This window comes from Nicotiana tabacum, chromosome 17 (assembly GCF_000715075.1).
Source record: "Nicotiana tabacum cultivar K326 chromosome 17, ASM71507v2, whole genome shotgun sequence".
Taxonomy (NCBI): domain Eukaryota; kingdom Viridiplantae; phylum Streptophyta; class Magnoliopsida; order Solanales; family Solanaceae; genus Nicotiana; species Nicotiana tabacum.
Window position 1 is genome coordinate 52,743,343 of NC_134096.1, and position 18,525 is coordinate 52,761,867.

At 37.9% G+C, this 18,525-nt stretch overlaps 1 protein-coding gene across 2 annotated transcripts; it reads right to left on the reverse strand.

Moving 5' to 3' along the window:
• Nucleotides 1-10,424: 10,424 nt before the first annotated feature.
• On the reverse strand, nt 10,425-15,239 carry LOC107786214 (14-3-3 protein 4-like). Of its 2 annotated transcripts, XM_016607662.2 has the most exons (5): nt 15,106-15,239; nt 13,414-13,914; nt 13,213-13,335; nt 10,946-11,062; nt 10,425-10,688 (listed from the first exon to the last, which is right to left on the reverse strand). In XM_016607662.2, exons 2-5 carry the CDS (start codon nt 13,891-13,893, stop codon nt 10,626-10,628), a joined length of 783 nt encoding a protein of 260 aa, XP_016463148.1. In that variant the 5' UTR covers nt 13,894-13,914; nt 15,106-15,239; the 3' UTR covers nt 10,425-10,625.
• Between the last annotated feature and the right edge of the window lie 3,286 nt (nt 15,240-18,525).

The following is an 18,525-nucleotide window of genomic DNA, read 5'->3' on the forward strand; positions in this document are numbered from 1 at the left end:
ATTTATAGGAGTACTAAGGCACAAAAAGTCCTTAAAATTAGGTATGGTGGTTGCTAAGGCATACAAAGTCATTACAATTAGGTAGGGTGATTGCTAAGGAGTAAGAAAAGTCATTACAATTAGGTGATGGGCGGCCAAATCCCTTTGGGGCAGATTTGGACCTTAAAACTACTAGTTTGGGCCATTGATTTGGACTCCAATTGGGCTCCCTTTTGAAACATCCCCTTTTGGATATCTTTTTAAGCTCATTTTGAGCCCCTTTGGTGGACTTCAAGGGCTGATTTGGTGGCCCAATCTTCCTTCTCTTGGATTTCAATTTGGATCACCAAATAATTATAAAACTTGGATAATTCATCTACTTTGGGCTTGAGCTCTTCCTCTACAATTAAAAGCTTCTTTATTTGCCATTGAAGTCCAGCAACCTTAGAGTGCAACTCTTTAGCTTGAGATCTTGTAAATGGCCTTGGAGCTTCCAAAACTCTATCCTTGTCCTTGATGCTATCATTCCCCTCTTCTTGAAAAGAATTCGTCCCCGAATTCGATCCTACATCAAACAAAGACAAGTCAGCAACATTGAATGTAGCACTTACTTGGAACTAACCAGGTAGGTCCAACTTGTAAGCATTGTCTCCAATCCTTTCAAGGACTTGAAATGGGCCATCTCCTCTAGGGTGCAACTTTGACTTCCTTTTGGAGGGAAATCTCTCCTTTCTAAAGTGAACCCAAACTAAATCTCCAGGTTTAAAAATAACTTGTTTTCGACCCTTATTCTTTCTCAAGGCAGTTTGCTCATTTTTCTTCTCAATTGCTAGCCTTGTTTGTTCATGATTTTTTTTCTTCATCTCAGCCTTTGTCCTACCATCAATATTAACAATATTATTAGTAGGTAATGGTAATAAATCAAGGGGAGTGAAGGGATTAAACCATAAACAACCTCAAAAGGAGACATACCTGTAGAAGAATGGATTGTTCTATTGTAAGCAAATTCAATCATAGGTAAGTGAGCCTCCCAAGAAGTTAATTTACCTTTCAAAACAGCCCTCAACATGTTTCCTAAGGTTCTATTAACTACTTCAGTTTGTCCATCAGTTTGTGGGTGACAAGAAGTAGAAAACAACAATTTAGTGCCTAACTTCCCCCAAAATACACGCCAAAAGTGGCTCAAAAACTTAGCATCTCTATCACTAATAATAGTTCTAGGTATACCATGCAATTTGACAATTTCTTTTACAAAAAGATCAGCAACATGTGAAGCATCATTAGTCTTTAAACAAGGAATAAAATGAGCCATTTTGGAGAACCTATCTACCACAACATATATACTATCCTTACCATACCTTGTTCCAGGCAAACCTAACACAAAATCCATAGAAATATCAATCCAAGGTGAAGTAGGAACAGGTAGTGGCGTGTAAAGACCATGTGGTAACACTTTAGATTTAGCTTGTTTACATTCCAAACATTGTGCACACATTCTTTCAACATCTTTTCTCATTCCAGGCTAAAAGAAATTTTCAGCAAGTATGTCTAGCGTCTTTGGGAATCCAAAGTGACCCATAAGCCCTCCACAATGTGCTTCCCTTACAAATACTTCACGTAAAGAGCAATTAGGGATACACAACTTATTTTTCTTAAAGAGAAACCCATCTTGGAGGTTAAACCTCTCAAAAGGACCCAACTTACAATCTGCAAAAATCTTGCCAAAATCAACATCATTAGCATAAAGTCCCTTGATTTGATCAAAACCCATCAATTTAGAAGTCAGGGTAGAAACTAAGACATACCTTCTTGAAAGTGCATCCGAAACAATATTTTCTTTCCCTTGTTTGTAAGAAATTACATAAGAAAAAGTTTCAATGAATTCAACCCACTTAGCATGCCTTCTACTAAGCTTGCCTTGACTCTTCAAGTATTTCAAGGATTAATGGTCAGTTTTAATGACAAACTCTCTTGACCACAAGTAATGTCGCCATGTGGCTAAAACCCTTACCAAAGCATATAGCTCTTTGTCATAAGTGGAATAGTTCAACGTGGCTCCACTCAACTTCTCACTAAAGTAGGCAATAAGTTTAGAATCTTGCATCAAAACAACACCAATTCCTTTGCCAGAAGCATCACATTCAATTTCAAAAGATTTAGAAAAACCAGGCAATTGTAACAATGGAGCAGAACATAACTTTTCTTTCAATAAGTTAAAAGCATCATCTTGTTCTTTTCCCCATGTAAAAATCTTATCGTTTTTAATAACTTCAGTTAAAGGAGAAGCAATGGTGCTAAAGTCTCTCACAAACCTACTATAAAAACTAGCAAGTTCATGAAAACTCCTAACTTCAGTTACATTCTTAGATTTTGGCCATTCTTTTATTGTTTTAACTTTCTCTTCATCAACCTCAACTCCTTTAAAACTAACCACAAAACTCAAGAAAATCACACGATCCACACAAAAAGTACACTTTTTAAGATTAGCAAATAAGAGTTGCTTTCTAAGAATTTTAAAAACTTGTTTTAGGTGTTCTACATGCTCTTCTAAAGTGTTAGAAAAGATCAAGATATCATCGAAGTACACCACAACAAATTTTCCATGAAAATCCTTAACGATATGTTTCATTAATCTCATGAAAGTGCTAGGTGCATTAGTCAAACCAAAAGGCATAACTAACCACTCATAAAGCCCATATTTGATCTTAAAAGCAGTTTTCCATTCATCTCCAGGATTCATTCGAATCTGATGGTAACCACTTTTTAGATCAATTTTAGAAAAGATTTTGGATCCATGTAATTGATCCAACATGTTATCAAGATGAGGAATAGGATGTCGATACTTTACCGTTATCTTGTTGATTGCTCTACAATCCACGCACATCCTCCAAGTTCCATCCTTTTTGGGTATCAATAGGACAGGAACAGAGCAAGGGCTCATGCTCTCTCTCACAAAGCCTTTCTCATGCAGCTCCTCAACTTGCCTTTGAAGCTCTTTTGTCTCTTCTAGATTACTCCTATAAGCAGGCCTATTTGGGATTTGTGATCCAGGGACAAAACCAATTTGATGCTCAATGCCACGTAAAAGTGGCAATCTATTAGGAATATCTCCAGGAAAGACATCTTCAAAATCTTGCAAAAGAGAAGAAATACTACTTGGCAAAGAAGAAGTTAGTAACTCAGAATTAATCAAAGCTTCTTTGTAAGTAAGTAGTATTATGGGCAACCTCCCTTTTCTTGCATTTAGACACTCTTTGGCTTTTTATATAAAAACTCTCTTTTTTATTTTCCTTAGCCTATTTCCTCTCACCAAGATTTTTATTTTTTTCATTCAAGCCCTTTTTTATCTCATCTCAAATTGTTGCCCTCTCTCTCTCTCTTTCTCTCGACCATCTCTCTCTTTTTCTAACTCTTGGCCTTCTTTCTTTTCTTTTTCCTTAAGCTCATTTTTTATCCCTCCCCTTGGTTTTCCCATTGTTTCCCTTAATCTCTTTTGATCTTCAAGCACTCGAGAAGGAGATAAAGGTGCAAGAGTAAATTTCCTGCCATTTAGCTTAAGAGAATATCTATTCTTCCTTCCATCATGAAAAATATTCCTATCATACTGCCAAGGACGACCCAGTAAGATATGACAAGGTTGCATAGGGACTATGTCACAAAAAATATCATCCTCATATCTACCAACATTGAATGAAATCATGCATTGTTTGTTTACCCTTTGTTCACCACTATCATTTAACCATTGAAGTCTATAGGGAGTAGGGTATTTCATGCATGCAAGTCCCAATTTTTTCACAAAGTATGAACTCACCACATTAGCACAACTACCACTATCAATGATCATAGAACAAGTTTTTCCCTTTATCTCACACCTAGTTGGAATATATTCTCCCTTTGTTCTTCACTATTGCTTCCCAAATTGATAGTCATAATTCTCCTAACTACCCCAATCATGCCATCATTAGGTAGTTCTATATCATCATCATTACTCACATCTTCCTCTTCTTCTCCCTCACTTTTTTCACTCTCACATCCTCCATCTTCTCTAAGAATGATGTTTCTTCTACTTGGACATTCATGCATCATATGTCCCCTTCCTTTACATTTATGACACTGAATAGAACTAGAAGGTGTAAAAGGTTTAGGGTTAAAGGTTTTACCTCCCTCTTTGTTCTCAAACTTACCTTTATCATTGTCTTTTTTGAGGTCTAGAAGAACTCTTCATCTCTTGATTCGACCATGGCTTCTTGGAGACGGTGTTTGACCGACCTTCCCATGAGCTAGTTTGCTTTCTTTTATTTTGATTTTCTACCTTTACAGACAAATCAACTAACTCATCTATTGTTACATATTGTTGTAATTCTACTACATCAACTATTTTCTTATTTAAACCATTTAAAAACCTAGCCATTATAGCCTATTCTTCCTCCATACAATTAGCTTGGATCATATTCATATCCATAGCCTTAAAGTACTCATCCACAGACATGGACCCTTGCTTCAATGTTTGAAGGTGTTGTTGTAGCTCTCTTTAAAAGTGTGATGGTATGAATCTCTTTCTCATCACCCTCTTCATCTCAGCCCAAGTAGCAATTGGTGTTTGTCCTTCTTGCAATCTGTCCTTAGTAAGCTTTTTCCACCAAATAGTAGCATAGTCAGAAAACTCAACAATTGCAAGTTTAACCTTCTTACCCTCAGAGTAGTTGTGACAGTCAAATATGGCTTCAACCTTTCTCTCCCAATCAAGGTACAAGTCTGGATCCCTTGTTCCCTTGAAAGATGACATATTTATCTTTATACTACTTATATTATCATCTTCTACTCTACCTCTTTGTCCCCTCCTATCTCCTCCCACCCTATCAAAATCAATATCATTAAAATCATCTATAGGGTTTTTTTGATTTAAAATGGGAGCAAGGGATACATTTCTCTTAGCTTGGGGCCTAACATTATTTTCCCTTCTAAGTTCAACTATTGTATCATTTTGCTCAGCAATTGTGTCCCTCATCTCTTGGAGTTGCAAATTCCACCTTTCGAATTGTTGATACATAGCTTGTAAGGTAAAATCATTTCTTGCTTTGATTTCGGCTTCTTGAAGAACTCTTCGTTCATCATCACTACATGTATGTGACATCTTAAATAATTAAACTGTATCACACAAATTGAATTTTTTTCTCAATTGTTCTCACACACACTTTGCCCTTTTTTTTTCTCTCGAAATAACCTTTGAACAAAATACTTTGTAGATTTATAGTTAAACACAACCCGTATAAAGTTCTTAGTAGTAAACTATAGATTTTTGGGGAACAAATGAAAGAAGAACCAAATCCTAGAACTATTAGACTCGGTTGAAACAAGACACGAACAAAAAGAAAATGATTATATATTTAGATTAGAAAGAGTAAGAAAAATTAAATTTTTGTCTTATCTTTGAAATCTAGGATCTCCTCTTCTTGTTTCCTTTGATAGTTTTTGGAAACAAATTAGATACAAAAGAAAGTTCTTGGAGAGCAAGCAATTTTTTTTAAAAAAATTGATTTTCGTTTTTTTTTGTTTTTCTTTTTAACTTTTTTTTTTGCTCTTAGTATTCAAGAAATCCCCACAATTATCAAGAACGAAACCTTGATAGAACCGCTCTGATACCACTTGATAACGATAAGGTCGGGATTCCAAACTAGAGTAAGAATTTGAAAAGTAAATGCGGAAGCAATAACAATAAAGAACTGAACAACTAGAACTAAAGGGCAGAAAATAAAGGATATGGGAAAATTCAAGGAAAGAATTTCAAGAACGCAAGTTCTATAGACTTGACAAGATCAAAGCAACAACGTCTTGATTTATTGAAGAAAACAAATGCCTTTACTTAAAAGCAAATCAAAACAATAGATTCGAATTTTGACCGCTTTACGAGTAACTTGAGACAACAATGAATAACTAGTATTAATCGCCTTCTAAGAATACCACAAAGGAATCAAAGATATCACAATAGAGAAGTAATCTTACTACCTTGAACTATGAATTAGTAAAGGTTGAAGGATAAATCTCAAAGCACAAGTAACAAAGGTTCAAAAGAACTCTCAAAGTATGATATACTTAATCAATAATGAAGTGTCTCAATGAATGAGAAGAACTCCTTATTTATAGGAGTACTAAGGCACAAAAAGTCCTTAAAATTAGGTAGGGTGGTTGCTAAGGCATAAAAAGTCATTACAATTAGGTAGGGTGGTTCTAAGGAGTAAGAAAAGTCATTACAATTAGGCGGAGGGGGGGCAAATCCCTTTGGGGCAGATTTGGACCTTAAAACTACTAGTTTGGGCCATTGATTTGGACTCCAATTGGGCTCCCTTTTCAAACACCCCCTTTGACCTCTTTTTAAGCTCATTTTGAGCCCCTTTGGTGGACTTCAAGGGCTGATTTGGTGGCCCAATCTTCCTCATCTTGGACTTCAATTTGGATAACCAAATAATTATAAAACTCGGATAATTCATCTACTTTGGGCTTGAGCTCTTCCTCTACAATTAAAAGCTTCTTTATTTGCCATTGAAGTCCAGCAACCTTAGAGTGCAACTCTTTAGCTTGAGATCTTGTAAATGGCCTTGGAGCTTCTAAAACTCTATCCTTGTCCTTGATGCTATCAACAATGCCACACAAAACCCGAAAGAACATAACCCATACGCCATCGACCATGCAATACCCAATTACTCAACTCGCTCAACTTCCTCTATAAAGCCCAAATAGAACCGCACTAGGTGTGCTTATAACCAACAAATTACAATTCCTCGTAGCATAGAAGAGTAACTCACAAATCATTTCAGAACACGAATAAGCTCAACAACAACTGAATGGAACATCCCTCAATAATAGCGGTATGGAACCAACCAATCCGGCTCGATGTAGAATACACATCCTAATTGGGCCTCATAATGGACCCCCAAATCGACTCTTGTCACCCACAAATAGCTAAATAACCCTCCGAAAGTCTACAGTGACTGAATCATAACACATACTATCATCTGGATAGCTTCGGCCACAACCTCAGAGTCCACAACCATGAAACAATTTGCTCCTAAGAACTCTCATCCTCCAAATCCATAAAACACACGAATCACCATATCGGATTCCATCTCCACCGCCTGAATGTCTAACACATCTCTCATACATGATCATCCCACGAGGAATACTTCTAAAATTCTTCCGTGCGCCACCTAGCAAAATTTGAATATCAGCAGTCGATCAACCATGAGAGTGTCGCAGTACCCGTGAAATATCCATAAATCAAACACACATTGTCCCTTCTGAAATGTATACTCTTATAAAGCCATACCGATTAGTAATATCAGTTACCTAGTCATCTGAAACCGTCCATGCTGCCTACGAATCTATGTCATTCCCTTCCAAATTGACATGTGACCTTGCACATGCAAATCTCAATCCCACACAACACCGCATCTACCATGCCATCATGTGAAGAGTACAAGAATCTCATAATCAACTCTGAGTCCCAAGCAGAATACATACCAGATCAGTCAGAAACCTTCTATTTGATCTCATCCCGGAGAAAATCCCAATACATAACATATTCCTCACACCGGTAGGAAATATACTTCTCGAACCGTGGTAAAAACTATTGAGAACTCTTTGAAACTCATTTGCACATAACCAAGATATCAGAACAGAATCTCTCTAACTCATCCCAGTCACGCAGGTCGCCAAAACCCAAGAGCATTGCCACGAAACACCTGTAGAGACTAGTCGCATCATAGGTACCTAAAGAACCGATTATATCCATTACTATGCTGATCCAACCTACTACCACGCTGTCCTATTTCTCCAAGTCCCTTTCAAATTGCCTTCAAATTGATACTTCTCCTTGCTGGAACACCACGATCCTTAACCAAAATTCACCACAGAAGAGACCCTAGTATAAAACCACAACACCCTAAGGCCCATAAGCCGATGACTTCCCTCTTAAGCACCCCAAAGTACCACAACCGCGACACCCACTCTAAGAAGATCTTATGTGAACCTAAAATTGTTTCCTTCACCTTCTTGATGCTGAAGTGCATAATCCACAACGGTATAAAAATGCCACAAGTCTCGACACCATCCAATGTAACTCTTAGTTTCTACCTATATACAAATCTTGAAAATTCCAAATCGCTATATACAAATCTTGAATCCATCAGAACCATTCTCGAAGTCATCCACTCTACTCAAATCTTAATTAAACGGACCGAATGACCCGTGCCCCATTATCACACCAACACTCAAGGGAGTAACCCACACTCCTAAGCAACTGAGCAGATTCCTACTCCATGTACACTACACCCTTCACGAATAACCACTCAATTATTTTATGATTCCCATATACCCATAGAGTGTAATACAACCTGTATCCCGAATTTCCTTTACCTGAGTCATCCTCGATCTCGACCCTATGCAAGTCATAACTGATTAGCCAGTATACCCCGAACTGAAACCAATACAACACATAACCGTGCAATCAACTCGTCGATAGCAGACTCCCCCACTTGGCTCAAAGCCATGGAATAAAACATCTGATTACTTACATGATACACATACTCTATTATTGCCAGAATCCCGCACTGAAATTCAACTAAATCCTTTGTAAGCTCATGTAACACAAACCATATAATACCTCAAATCATCTACAAATCTCGCATTCATCCTCGTGCTAGTCAGGTCAACTGTTACAACCAATCCAAAAAGTATAACCCTCTTGGTAGAAAAGAAAGCCTCCACACAACATTATAAAATCACACATCTATAGATTACCTCGCAGGTTATAACCCACCTACTTAGCTCCAAACTGACATCTCTCTATAACCTTTCACAGCCACAACTACTAAGCAATCACTTAATCTCCCTGAGTATGATCTCAACAATAAGACATGAGAACCTATTTCGTTCCAGCATTAAGCAACAAAAAGGATCCTTCAATACACTCATACTCGAGACTGTACGTCACATCAAAACAAAAATCAAGCACTCAATGGCCTCTCCTTTACATTTCAAGAAAACACTTCTCGTCGTATTCAAATCATCTTAACACATCCCGCAGTCACATCATACTCATCACAAAGCCATTCCACCGCTCATCGAGCCACAAATTCCACTCGTAGGGATATTACCGGACATATGAATCCAAATGTAAAAGTTACAACTGAAGCTACCGAGCTTAAGCTGCGGTCTAACCATGACCTCAAGTCCTCCAGACTAGTCCATCACCAAAACACAGATACACATCTCGAATCTCGTTCATAGAATCACAAGCCGGCGATGCAAGCCGATACCGAGCGCTCACATACGCATACGAATGCGTGGAAGGAATTCAAAGAGTTACGCTTCAAACTAAATCAATGTCGCACCATAAGGAATGAAAGATGAGAAGTATATCCTAAATGTCTTGTAGCCTCTCGAAGATAGGTATGGACGTCATCATACTGATCCGCAAGACTCTACTAGACATTTGTTCATGACTTGTAGAACCTATGAACCTAGAGCTCTGATACCACCTTGTCATGGCCACAAATCCACTAGTCGTGATGGCACCTAACTCAACCCGTTAGATAAGCCAATTAACCACTAACCAATTCCAATAACAATTAATAAAGCGATTAAGTAAAGAAATACCTGAATCTTATATATTCCCCAAGGACTGGTAGTACAAATCATGAGCTTCTAAGAATAGAGTTTACAAAGCTGAAATGAAATAAATACATTGTCCTGCAGTGATTACATTTCCTTGGTTACGATTATTTCAAATTATTGTTAATTATTATTACTAATTCTTATGAGTAATATTTCTAATATATTCTTAACAACGACGACAGCTCATTCCAAGTAAAAAGGGTCTGTTGTATAGGTTGTTACTATTCATGTTACTTTATCAAGTGTATATCAGTTCAAAATTATATTAAAATAAAATTTGATTTTAAAAAACTCACACTAGAAGTTGTATATGGCTACTATATGCTTCATAGTTCTAATGTACTTCATATACATATTTGATTTTAGAGAAAAGATTGAGGAAATTGTTGTTAACTTCGAGTTGAAAGTTTTAAATATTTTCACTCTTTTATTAGAGTTTCGCCATTTTTCTCAAAAGAAGGCAAGTACATTTTCTTTTGAATATGCTCATTGCATATTAAATAAAGGAAATAGTAAACATGACTTTCTACGCAATAACGTAGACCCAGTAACTTTTCAGCCCATATGCCAACACTCGCACAAACTATTTTTCTCAATCATGTGAATCCCAGGGATTCAAGGGAGATGGTGGAAATTTCAGGAAAGGGTTAAAAAGTTTTGCTAGATGTTTAACAATTAATTCCAGGATTTCAAAGGATTTTGAAAATACATGGGCGATCACACAACATGCAAATGAGACTATAAATAAGAGCAAAGTCATCAACACAAACAAGTAATGCCACCATGTCAAATTTTAATCACCATAGCACTAAGCGACTATCTTGACCACATATTCTATCACACTACGACATGTTTTATATTGAACCATTTAGACAGTGACACACACAGCCATTGAAGTATCTAATTCACGATCTGGCTATATCCTCATGCAGCACCCTATAAAATAAAGACTAAAAGACTATGCTACTAACTCATCACTGCTGCCCCTCGCCTGACTCATGCTTTGGAGCTTCCTTGATATCATCCTCAGCATCCTCCTGGAATCAGAATATTTAACAACAAAAACCATTCAATATCAGTAATTCAATAGTTAAAGTATGCGAATAATATTCCAGATTTTAGCAATCAAGCACAAGCTGATCCATTTTTCCGGACGTACACAGGTTAAGCAAATCTTTTGTTAGTGCGGGTGGGACTCTGTGTGTATGTTCGTGAGAAAGAGAGAGACACACAGATAAATAAATAGATAGATGTATATATATATATATAGAGAGAGAGAGAGAGAGAGAGAGACCGCATTATCTGAAGTCCAAAGTGTAAGATTGTCTCTGAGAAGTTGCATGATCAATGTACTGTCCTTGTAAGATTCCTCGCCCAGCGTATCCAACTCTGAGATAGCTTCATCAAAGGCCTGCACAATTAACATCATTGTTTATAAATATCTCCACATAATAAGGTGTTAATAAAGAAGCCGAGGTACACTTAAAATCACGTGGTAAGAATGCCTCAAAAGACCTATTATCCTTCAAAATCCACACAAACTTGGTGAAAAATTGAACCACTAGAAAAAACAAATCCATATCAACGACACCAACAAGTTGTAAATTAAGATTTTGTTGTGGTGGTACAATCACATTAGGTCTTGTTTTATTAGGAGATCTTTTAGTTTGATAAGAGATTTATATGTCAGTACAAAAGTAGAGAACCACCAGTGCTACAGAACATGTAATTGGTCCCCCCCCCCCAAAAAAAAACCTTTTTTTATAAAGGAGAACCCTCTAATTGGTCTTATAAAATAAATTATTGAGCATTGATGAAACAGAGTCCAAAAGAAGCAGAATGATATTGAGGGTTAATATAGCCAGTCCCAAGTAGTTTGATGCACTGTAGAAGTGGTTGTTATTGTTATATAAATACTGTCTACAGTTTACAAAGTTAAATAAGGAGCAGTCTGAAATATTCGGCCACACCATAATTGATTGGATAATTTTTTTACCCGTCTCAAAAGGTAGATAATTATATCCTCAGGGTGAGACTGTAATTCTCATCCCACCACTATAATTGTAAGAAGATGATGCTTCCTAGTCTTCTAGATTATCATGAAACTTAATTGTGACTTGACTTTGAGTACAAGAGCAATATGATTTGATACTAGGGTCCTACAAGTCAAGCTGCCAACCAAATGGTCATGTTCATGCATAAACAAAAAGCTATTCAGGCTGCATTGGATATTGATTTAGAATTCCAATGTAACACCTACCTCTAAGCTAATTAAATGAAAGCACTCTCTTTCTACAGACTAGTCCATGCTATTTTTTTGGTTTCGTCAACCGTCGAGTACTAGAAATTCATTGTCACCACCATATAGGGAGACAAAGAAAGCTAATTCTAATGGAAGCCCGACAATATAAGACATAATCTAGAGAGACGCCAGATGAAGTATCACCCTGAGTTCAGAAGTTCTAAAAAAAGATGACTACAACTGACAACACCTTACTAGAATTGCTGCTAGGTCATCATATACAAGGACAGAATCCAGATAAGCTTTAGTTTAAAATTTTCGCGTATGAAACTGCCACAACCCAGGCCAAGACCCTGAAGTGAACAGGACAATGCAGGAAAGAATGCAAAGGAAATAAGCCCTTCTTCCGGTTCGAACGAAGAGAACTATTACAAATTTAGGCAAGACAGAGCACTTTACTCCAACCTTCGGTCACGAAAAGGCCTCTATGGCTGATAACTGTTTCAGTAAACTACTACTACAACAACAACAACAACAACAACAACCCAGTATAATCCCACTAGTGGGGTCTGGGGAGGGTAATGTGTACACAAACGTTACCCCTGCCCTAGGGTAGATGTTGTTTCTGATAGACCCTCAGCTCCCTCCCTCCAAGAACTACCCACCTTGCTCTTGGGGTGACTCGAACTCACAACCTCTTGGTTGGAAGTGGAGGGTGCTTGCAACTAGAGCAACCCTCTTGTCCAACTGTTTCAGTAAACTAACCAGAGTATATGGCAGGCATAAATCAAATCATTCCAACACATCAACGATGATTCCTATCATTCAAACATCACATACCAAGCTTCGTAGTCATTATGAGGCCCTCTAGAGCAGCCCTCTTGTCCAACTGTTTCAGTAAACTAACCAGAGTATATGGCAGGCATAAATCAAATCACCCGCTTACCACTAGACCAACCCTCTTGTCCAACTGTTTCAGTAAACTAACCAGAGTATATGGCAGGCATAAATCAAATCATTCCAACACATCAACGATGATTCCTATCATTCAAACATCACATGCCAAGCTTCGTAGTCATTATGATGCTCCTAATGATAAAGTTAATTCCTATTCAAAAGGTAAATGCAAGCTTAATTAGTATGGTAAAAATATCTAGCTTTTTCATGGACACGCATAACAAATCAACTATAAGAACTAAGAAAAAAATCCATGTAAGCTTATGAGAGAGAGGGGTGTGTGTGTGTGTGTGTGAGAGAGAGAGAGAGAGAGGGAGAGAGAATAATTCAAGTCAGAGAATCAATAAAAGCAAAGAGATTACCTGTTTCGCAAGGTTACAAGCACGATCAGGTGAATTAAGAATCTCATAATAGAACACAGAAAAGTTAAGGGCAAGTCCCAGCCTGATTGGGTGAGTAGGAGCCAGCTCAGTCAAAGCAATATCCTACGATAGACGACACTCAAATATCAAATTCTGTTAAATTACAAGAGAAACTGACAGTGCTCACAATAGATCACCTACCTGAGCAGACTTGTATGCCAATAAGGTGTTCTCAGCAGCTTCTTTCCTCTCTGAACCTGTTTTAAACTCAGCCAGGTACCTGTGATAATCACCTTTCATCTTCAAGTAAAAAACTTTGGACTCAGCTGTGGAGGCTGATGGTATTAAATGGGACTCAAGGAGACCCAAAATCCCATCACAGATCTTGCTGAGTTCAGCCTCAATTTTGGCTCTGTATTCTTTAATAGTTTTGACATGATCTTCATTTCCACGACTCTCCTCTTTCTGCTCAATTGAAGAGATTATCCTCCACGAGGCCCTTCTTGCGCCAATCACATTTTTGTATGCCACAGAAAGAAGATTCCTTTCCTCAACAGTCAGCTCCTCGACATCACCTGTCTTTGCAACCTTCTCCATAAACTCAATCATTTCCTCATATCGCTCGGCCTGCTCAGCTAGCTTGGCCATGTACACATTTTCTTCACGCGATGACTCAGCCATATTTGTTGTTTGTGAAAAAACCTGATTCAACACAAATCCAAGTAAATGAACACCACATGCTGGATGTCAGAAAGCATGGCTTCACACACAGCTAAACTGTAACTTTTATATCTACTTATTGCCATTTTTCAAGTGAACAGCAAAAAAACCCTTGAAATATTGGCATTGAGGCTCAACACCCCATGAACTATTTTTGGGATAGTTAATTTCCTTTGACCTTTGCTCAAGTTTCCAAAATTTATAAGGTGCAACTAGAAAGAAACTCATTTTCTCTGAATGGCTAACCGGTTTGCTATATTCGGAACATAGGCAGGTTTTTGCCTCTTAACTATAGTTAAAGAGCTGGTCAAATTAATTAAATCTAAACCTTTGAAGACTAAAGTGGACATGTGTTCTTCATTTAAAGCTACGCTGGAAGAAACAGGACAGTAACAAATGTTGCAAGAGGCACCTCAGAGGGAGCGTGAAGTGTACTGTTGGATACCAAAAGAAACTTCGTCAAGAGAAGCAACTCCCTAGTAACTAGTTTAAGGAACCTTTTGTGCAAAAGTTGTATTAACTGGAACTCATTGCTTTTAAACAAATCACAGAGATCTCCACAAAAAAATAAAGATAAATCACAGAGATAAAAAAATAAACAAACAATACAAACAAACCTAATTTACATTTTTCCCTGGAGACAAAAATCATTAATTCGGTATTTGTATTTTGAAAATACGGCAAGTGAAATCATTATTTCAATTTTCACAAGCTTTTTCCAAGTAAAGTTCATGCCCAAACTAATTTCAACGTTCACAACATTTTCAACAACTTCTATTTCGTTTGTCTTTGTCGTGTTTTCCTTTTCTTTTATTGATATAGTACTTCAAATAAATGGTCAGTCATGAAATCGAGGAGTTCAAAATGGAACCGGTTCTGTTTCTCAAATTTCCTTGCTTACTATATGAAATGTGTAATACCTTAAAAATCGGAGTAAAACATAGAAAGACCAACAATAACAATAAGCAGTAGTCGTGGTACGCCTCAAATAATTTCAGATTCGAAGTAATCAGGTGGTCAAAGTTTTCAGATCTGTAGTTAAGAGACTGATATGAAGAACGGAAAATCTAAACAAAACGACAGATCTAGTTATGGGGAAAACCCTAATTATAACATCATCATCAATAGCATAATCGATTTGTGAAGGGAGCGAAAATAGATTCGATAAAGTACCTAGGGTTATGCAGCGGGTGGTTACTGATTCTCGCTCCTTTTGTGCGCAGACGGAAGAAGAAAGCAGACAAGAGTAAGCGAATGGAGTTAAATAATAGTAGGTGACTTAAAGACCTAGTAAAATAAAGTTAAATACTAATCCTTCCGTTCCAACCTGTTTGACTAGGCACGTAGTTTTAAAAAAAATGAATATTTTTAAAATTTGTGATCCTAAATAATTCAAAAAGAAACTCAGAGTATTTGTGTGGTTATAAAAGCTTCTCATTAAGGGTAGAATTATAAGTTTAAGCAAAATTGTTTCTAAATGTAGAAATGAGTCATTCTTTTTGGAACGGACCAAAAAGAAAATAGGTTCACATAAACTGAAACGGAGTTAGTACTAATATATGTTACTACTATTTATTTTTTAATTGATTCCACACAAAAAAACTCACTCGTTGTATCGGGTTTGCATAGTGCGAATTACATCTCATATATGATTTTTGAGCTATTGCATAGTAAGCAAGCTACCCAACACGTACCCAAAGCTAAGGAATGCGGTTTCCTTGGGAATTTTCCAAAAATATGCTCATGTAATCTTGAAAACATCATCACATGTCTAAAATTGCAAAATTTAAGGGTAATTTTGGTATATATTCAAAAAAATTATTTCTCTTTAAAATTATAAGTCTAGTCTGATAGACAAACACTATCATAAAACGAAACACATACTAGTAATGTAGTAGATAGTTATTATAATTAATAAGAATAGTTTAAATATTTTATTTACTAATAAAACTATTTACACATACACATCTCAAAAATTAAATAATATAGGTGTTATGGTAGCAATGTATAATATTTATTGGAACTAAGATATATACACAATAAATATGTACATACAAATGGACATAACAATAACAACATACCCAGTATTATCCCACACCGTGGGGTATGAGGAGGATAATGTGTATGCAGACCTTACCCCTACATTGTGAGGATAGAGAGGTTGTTTCTAATAGACCCTTGGCTCAGGAAAGCACGAGCACCACATTAATGAAAAATATATACAAGAAGTGACAATACCCAAAAGCCATATAAAAGCATAATAAAAACAACAAGTTAGTAAGGTGATCAAGAATGAAAGAAAATAATGGTTAGTCATAAAAACATATTACCAACAAAAAGCGAGACTGCGTGCTAATATTACCGCTATGAACACTCTAGACTACCTACTCTACTACCCTAATCCTCGACCTTCATACCTTCCTATCAAGGGTCATGTCCTCGGTCAACTCAAGTTGCGCCATGTGTTGTCTAATCACCTCTCCTCACATCTTATTTGGCCTACTTCTACCTCTTTGTAGGCCCTCTAGTGTCAACCTCCCATCTCCTCACCGGGGTGTCTCTGCTCCTCCTCTTCATATGACCAAACCACCTAAGTCGCGCTTCCCGCATCTTGTCCTCAATATGGACCACACCCACCTTGTCACGAATAACCTCATTTTTGATCCTATCTAACCTAGTGTGCCCGCACATCCATCTCAACATCCTCATCTCTGCTACCTTCATCTTCTGGACATGAGCGATCTTGACTGGACAACACTCAACCCCATACAACATCGTTAGCCTGAACACCATTTTGTAAAACTTACCTTTAAGTTTCGGTGGCACTTTCTTATCACACAAAATACCGGAAGCGAGTCTTCATTTTATCCATCCCACCCCAATACGATGTGTGACATCTTCATCAATCTCCCCACCCCCTGAATAATAGACCCAAGGTAGTTAAAACTTCTTCTCCTAGGGATGACCAGTGAGTCCAACCTCACCTCCCCTTCCCCTCATTGAGTCTCGCTACTGAACTTACACTCCAAGTATTCTATCTTGGTCCTGCTCAACTTGAAACCTTTAGACTCCAGGATCTGCCTTTACACAAATAATTGCGCGTTCACACCGTTTTGCGTCTCGTCAATTAATACAATATCATCTTCAAATAGCATGCATCACGTCACCTCTCCTTGGATGTGGTGCGTCAGTACGTCCATCGCCAGAGCAAACAAAAAAAGACTGAGCGTCGACCTCTGATACAACCCCATCATAATCGAAAAATGGTCTGAGTCCCCACCATTGTCCTCACTCAGGTCTTTGATCCATCATACATGTCCTTAATCAACCTAACGTAAGCAACATGTACACATCTAGCATCCAAACATCTCCACAAAACCTCTCTCGCAACTTTATCGTATGCCTTTTCTAAGTCGATTAACACCATATGTAAATTCTTCTTTCTCTCCCTATAGTGCTCCATCTATCTCCTAACAAGGTGTATGTCTTATATAGTCGAACGCCCCGGCATAAACCCCGAACTGGTTCTCGAAAATAGACACACACATCCTCACCCTTAGCTTTACCACTCTCTCCCATACTTTCATAGTATGACTAAGTAGTTTGATACCCCGATAGTTATTGCAATTTTGGATGTCACCCTTGTTCTTGTATACAGCAACCATCGTGCTCCACCTTCACTATTCGGGCATCTTCTTCGTTCTAAAAATGACATTAAATAACCTAGTGAGCCACTCCAAGCCTGTCTTGCCCGCACTCTTCCAAAACTCTACCGGAATTTCAACCGGACCGGTCGCTTTGTCCCTTCTCATCTTATGCATAGTCTCCTCAACTTCATCAACTCTAATCCGCCTACAATACCCAAAGTCAAAAAGACCCAGAGAGTTCCAAATCACTCGATACATTTCTCATGTCCCTCTCCTCGTTCAAGAGACTATGGAAGCAGGTCTGCCATCTCCGACGAATAATCCCCTCATCCAACAAAACTCTACCTTCTTCGTCTTTGATGCACTTTAGGTCCAAGTCACGCAGGTTCCTTTCTCGCGCCTTGGCTAACCCGAACAACCTCTTATCCCCACCTCGGCCCTTGAGTTCCTCATACAAACGACTAAAAGTTACAGTCTTGGCCGCCGTAACTGCTAGCTTTGCCTCTTTCTTAGACAACTTATAATGCTCCATATTCTCTCCCTTCTCCTCCTCGTCTACACTTTCCACTAGCTTTAGATACGTTGCTTTCTTGGTTCACTTTTCCTTGCAACTCCCCATTCCACCACCAGTCTCCCTTGTGACCACCAGAGTAACACTTTTAGACCCTTAATACCTCTCTCAAGGCTTCCCTAATGCATTACGCAGTCGTGATCCACATAGAGATTGTGTCTCCTCTACTCCTCCAAGCCCTCATAGTCAATAGCTTGACCCCCAACTCTTGCGCTTTAGCTTTCGTCAAGGCTCCCCACTTGATCATATGATGGCTATACATCGCCCTCCTCCTCAAGGTCCATGACTAAGAGTCTATGAAGGGTCGAGAGGTTCTCACTTAGGATGACCTTGCAATCCGTGCAAAGACTTCTATCGGACTTCCTGCAGAGTAAA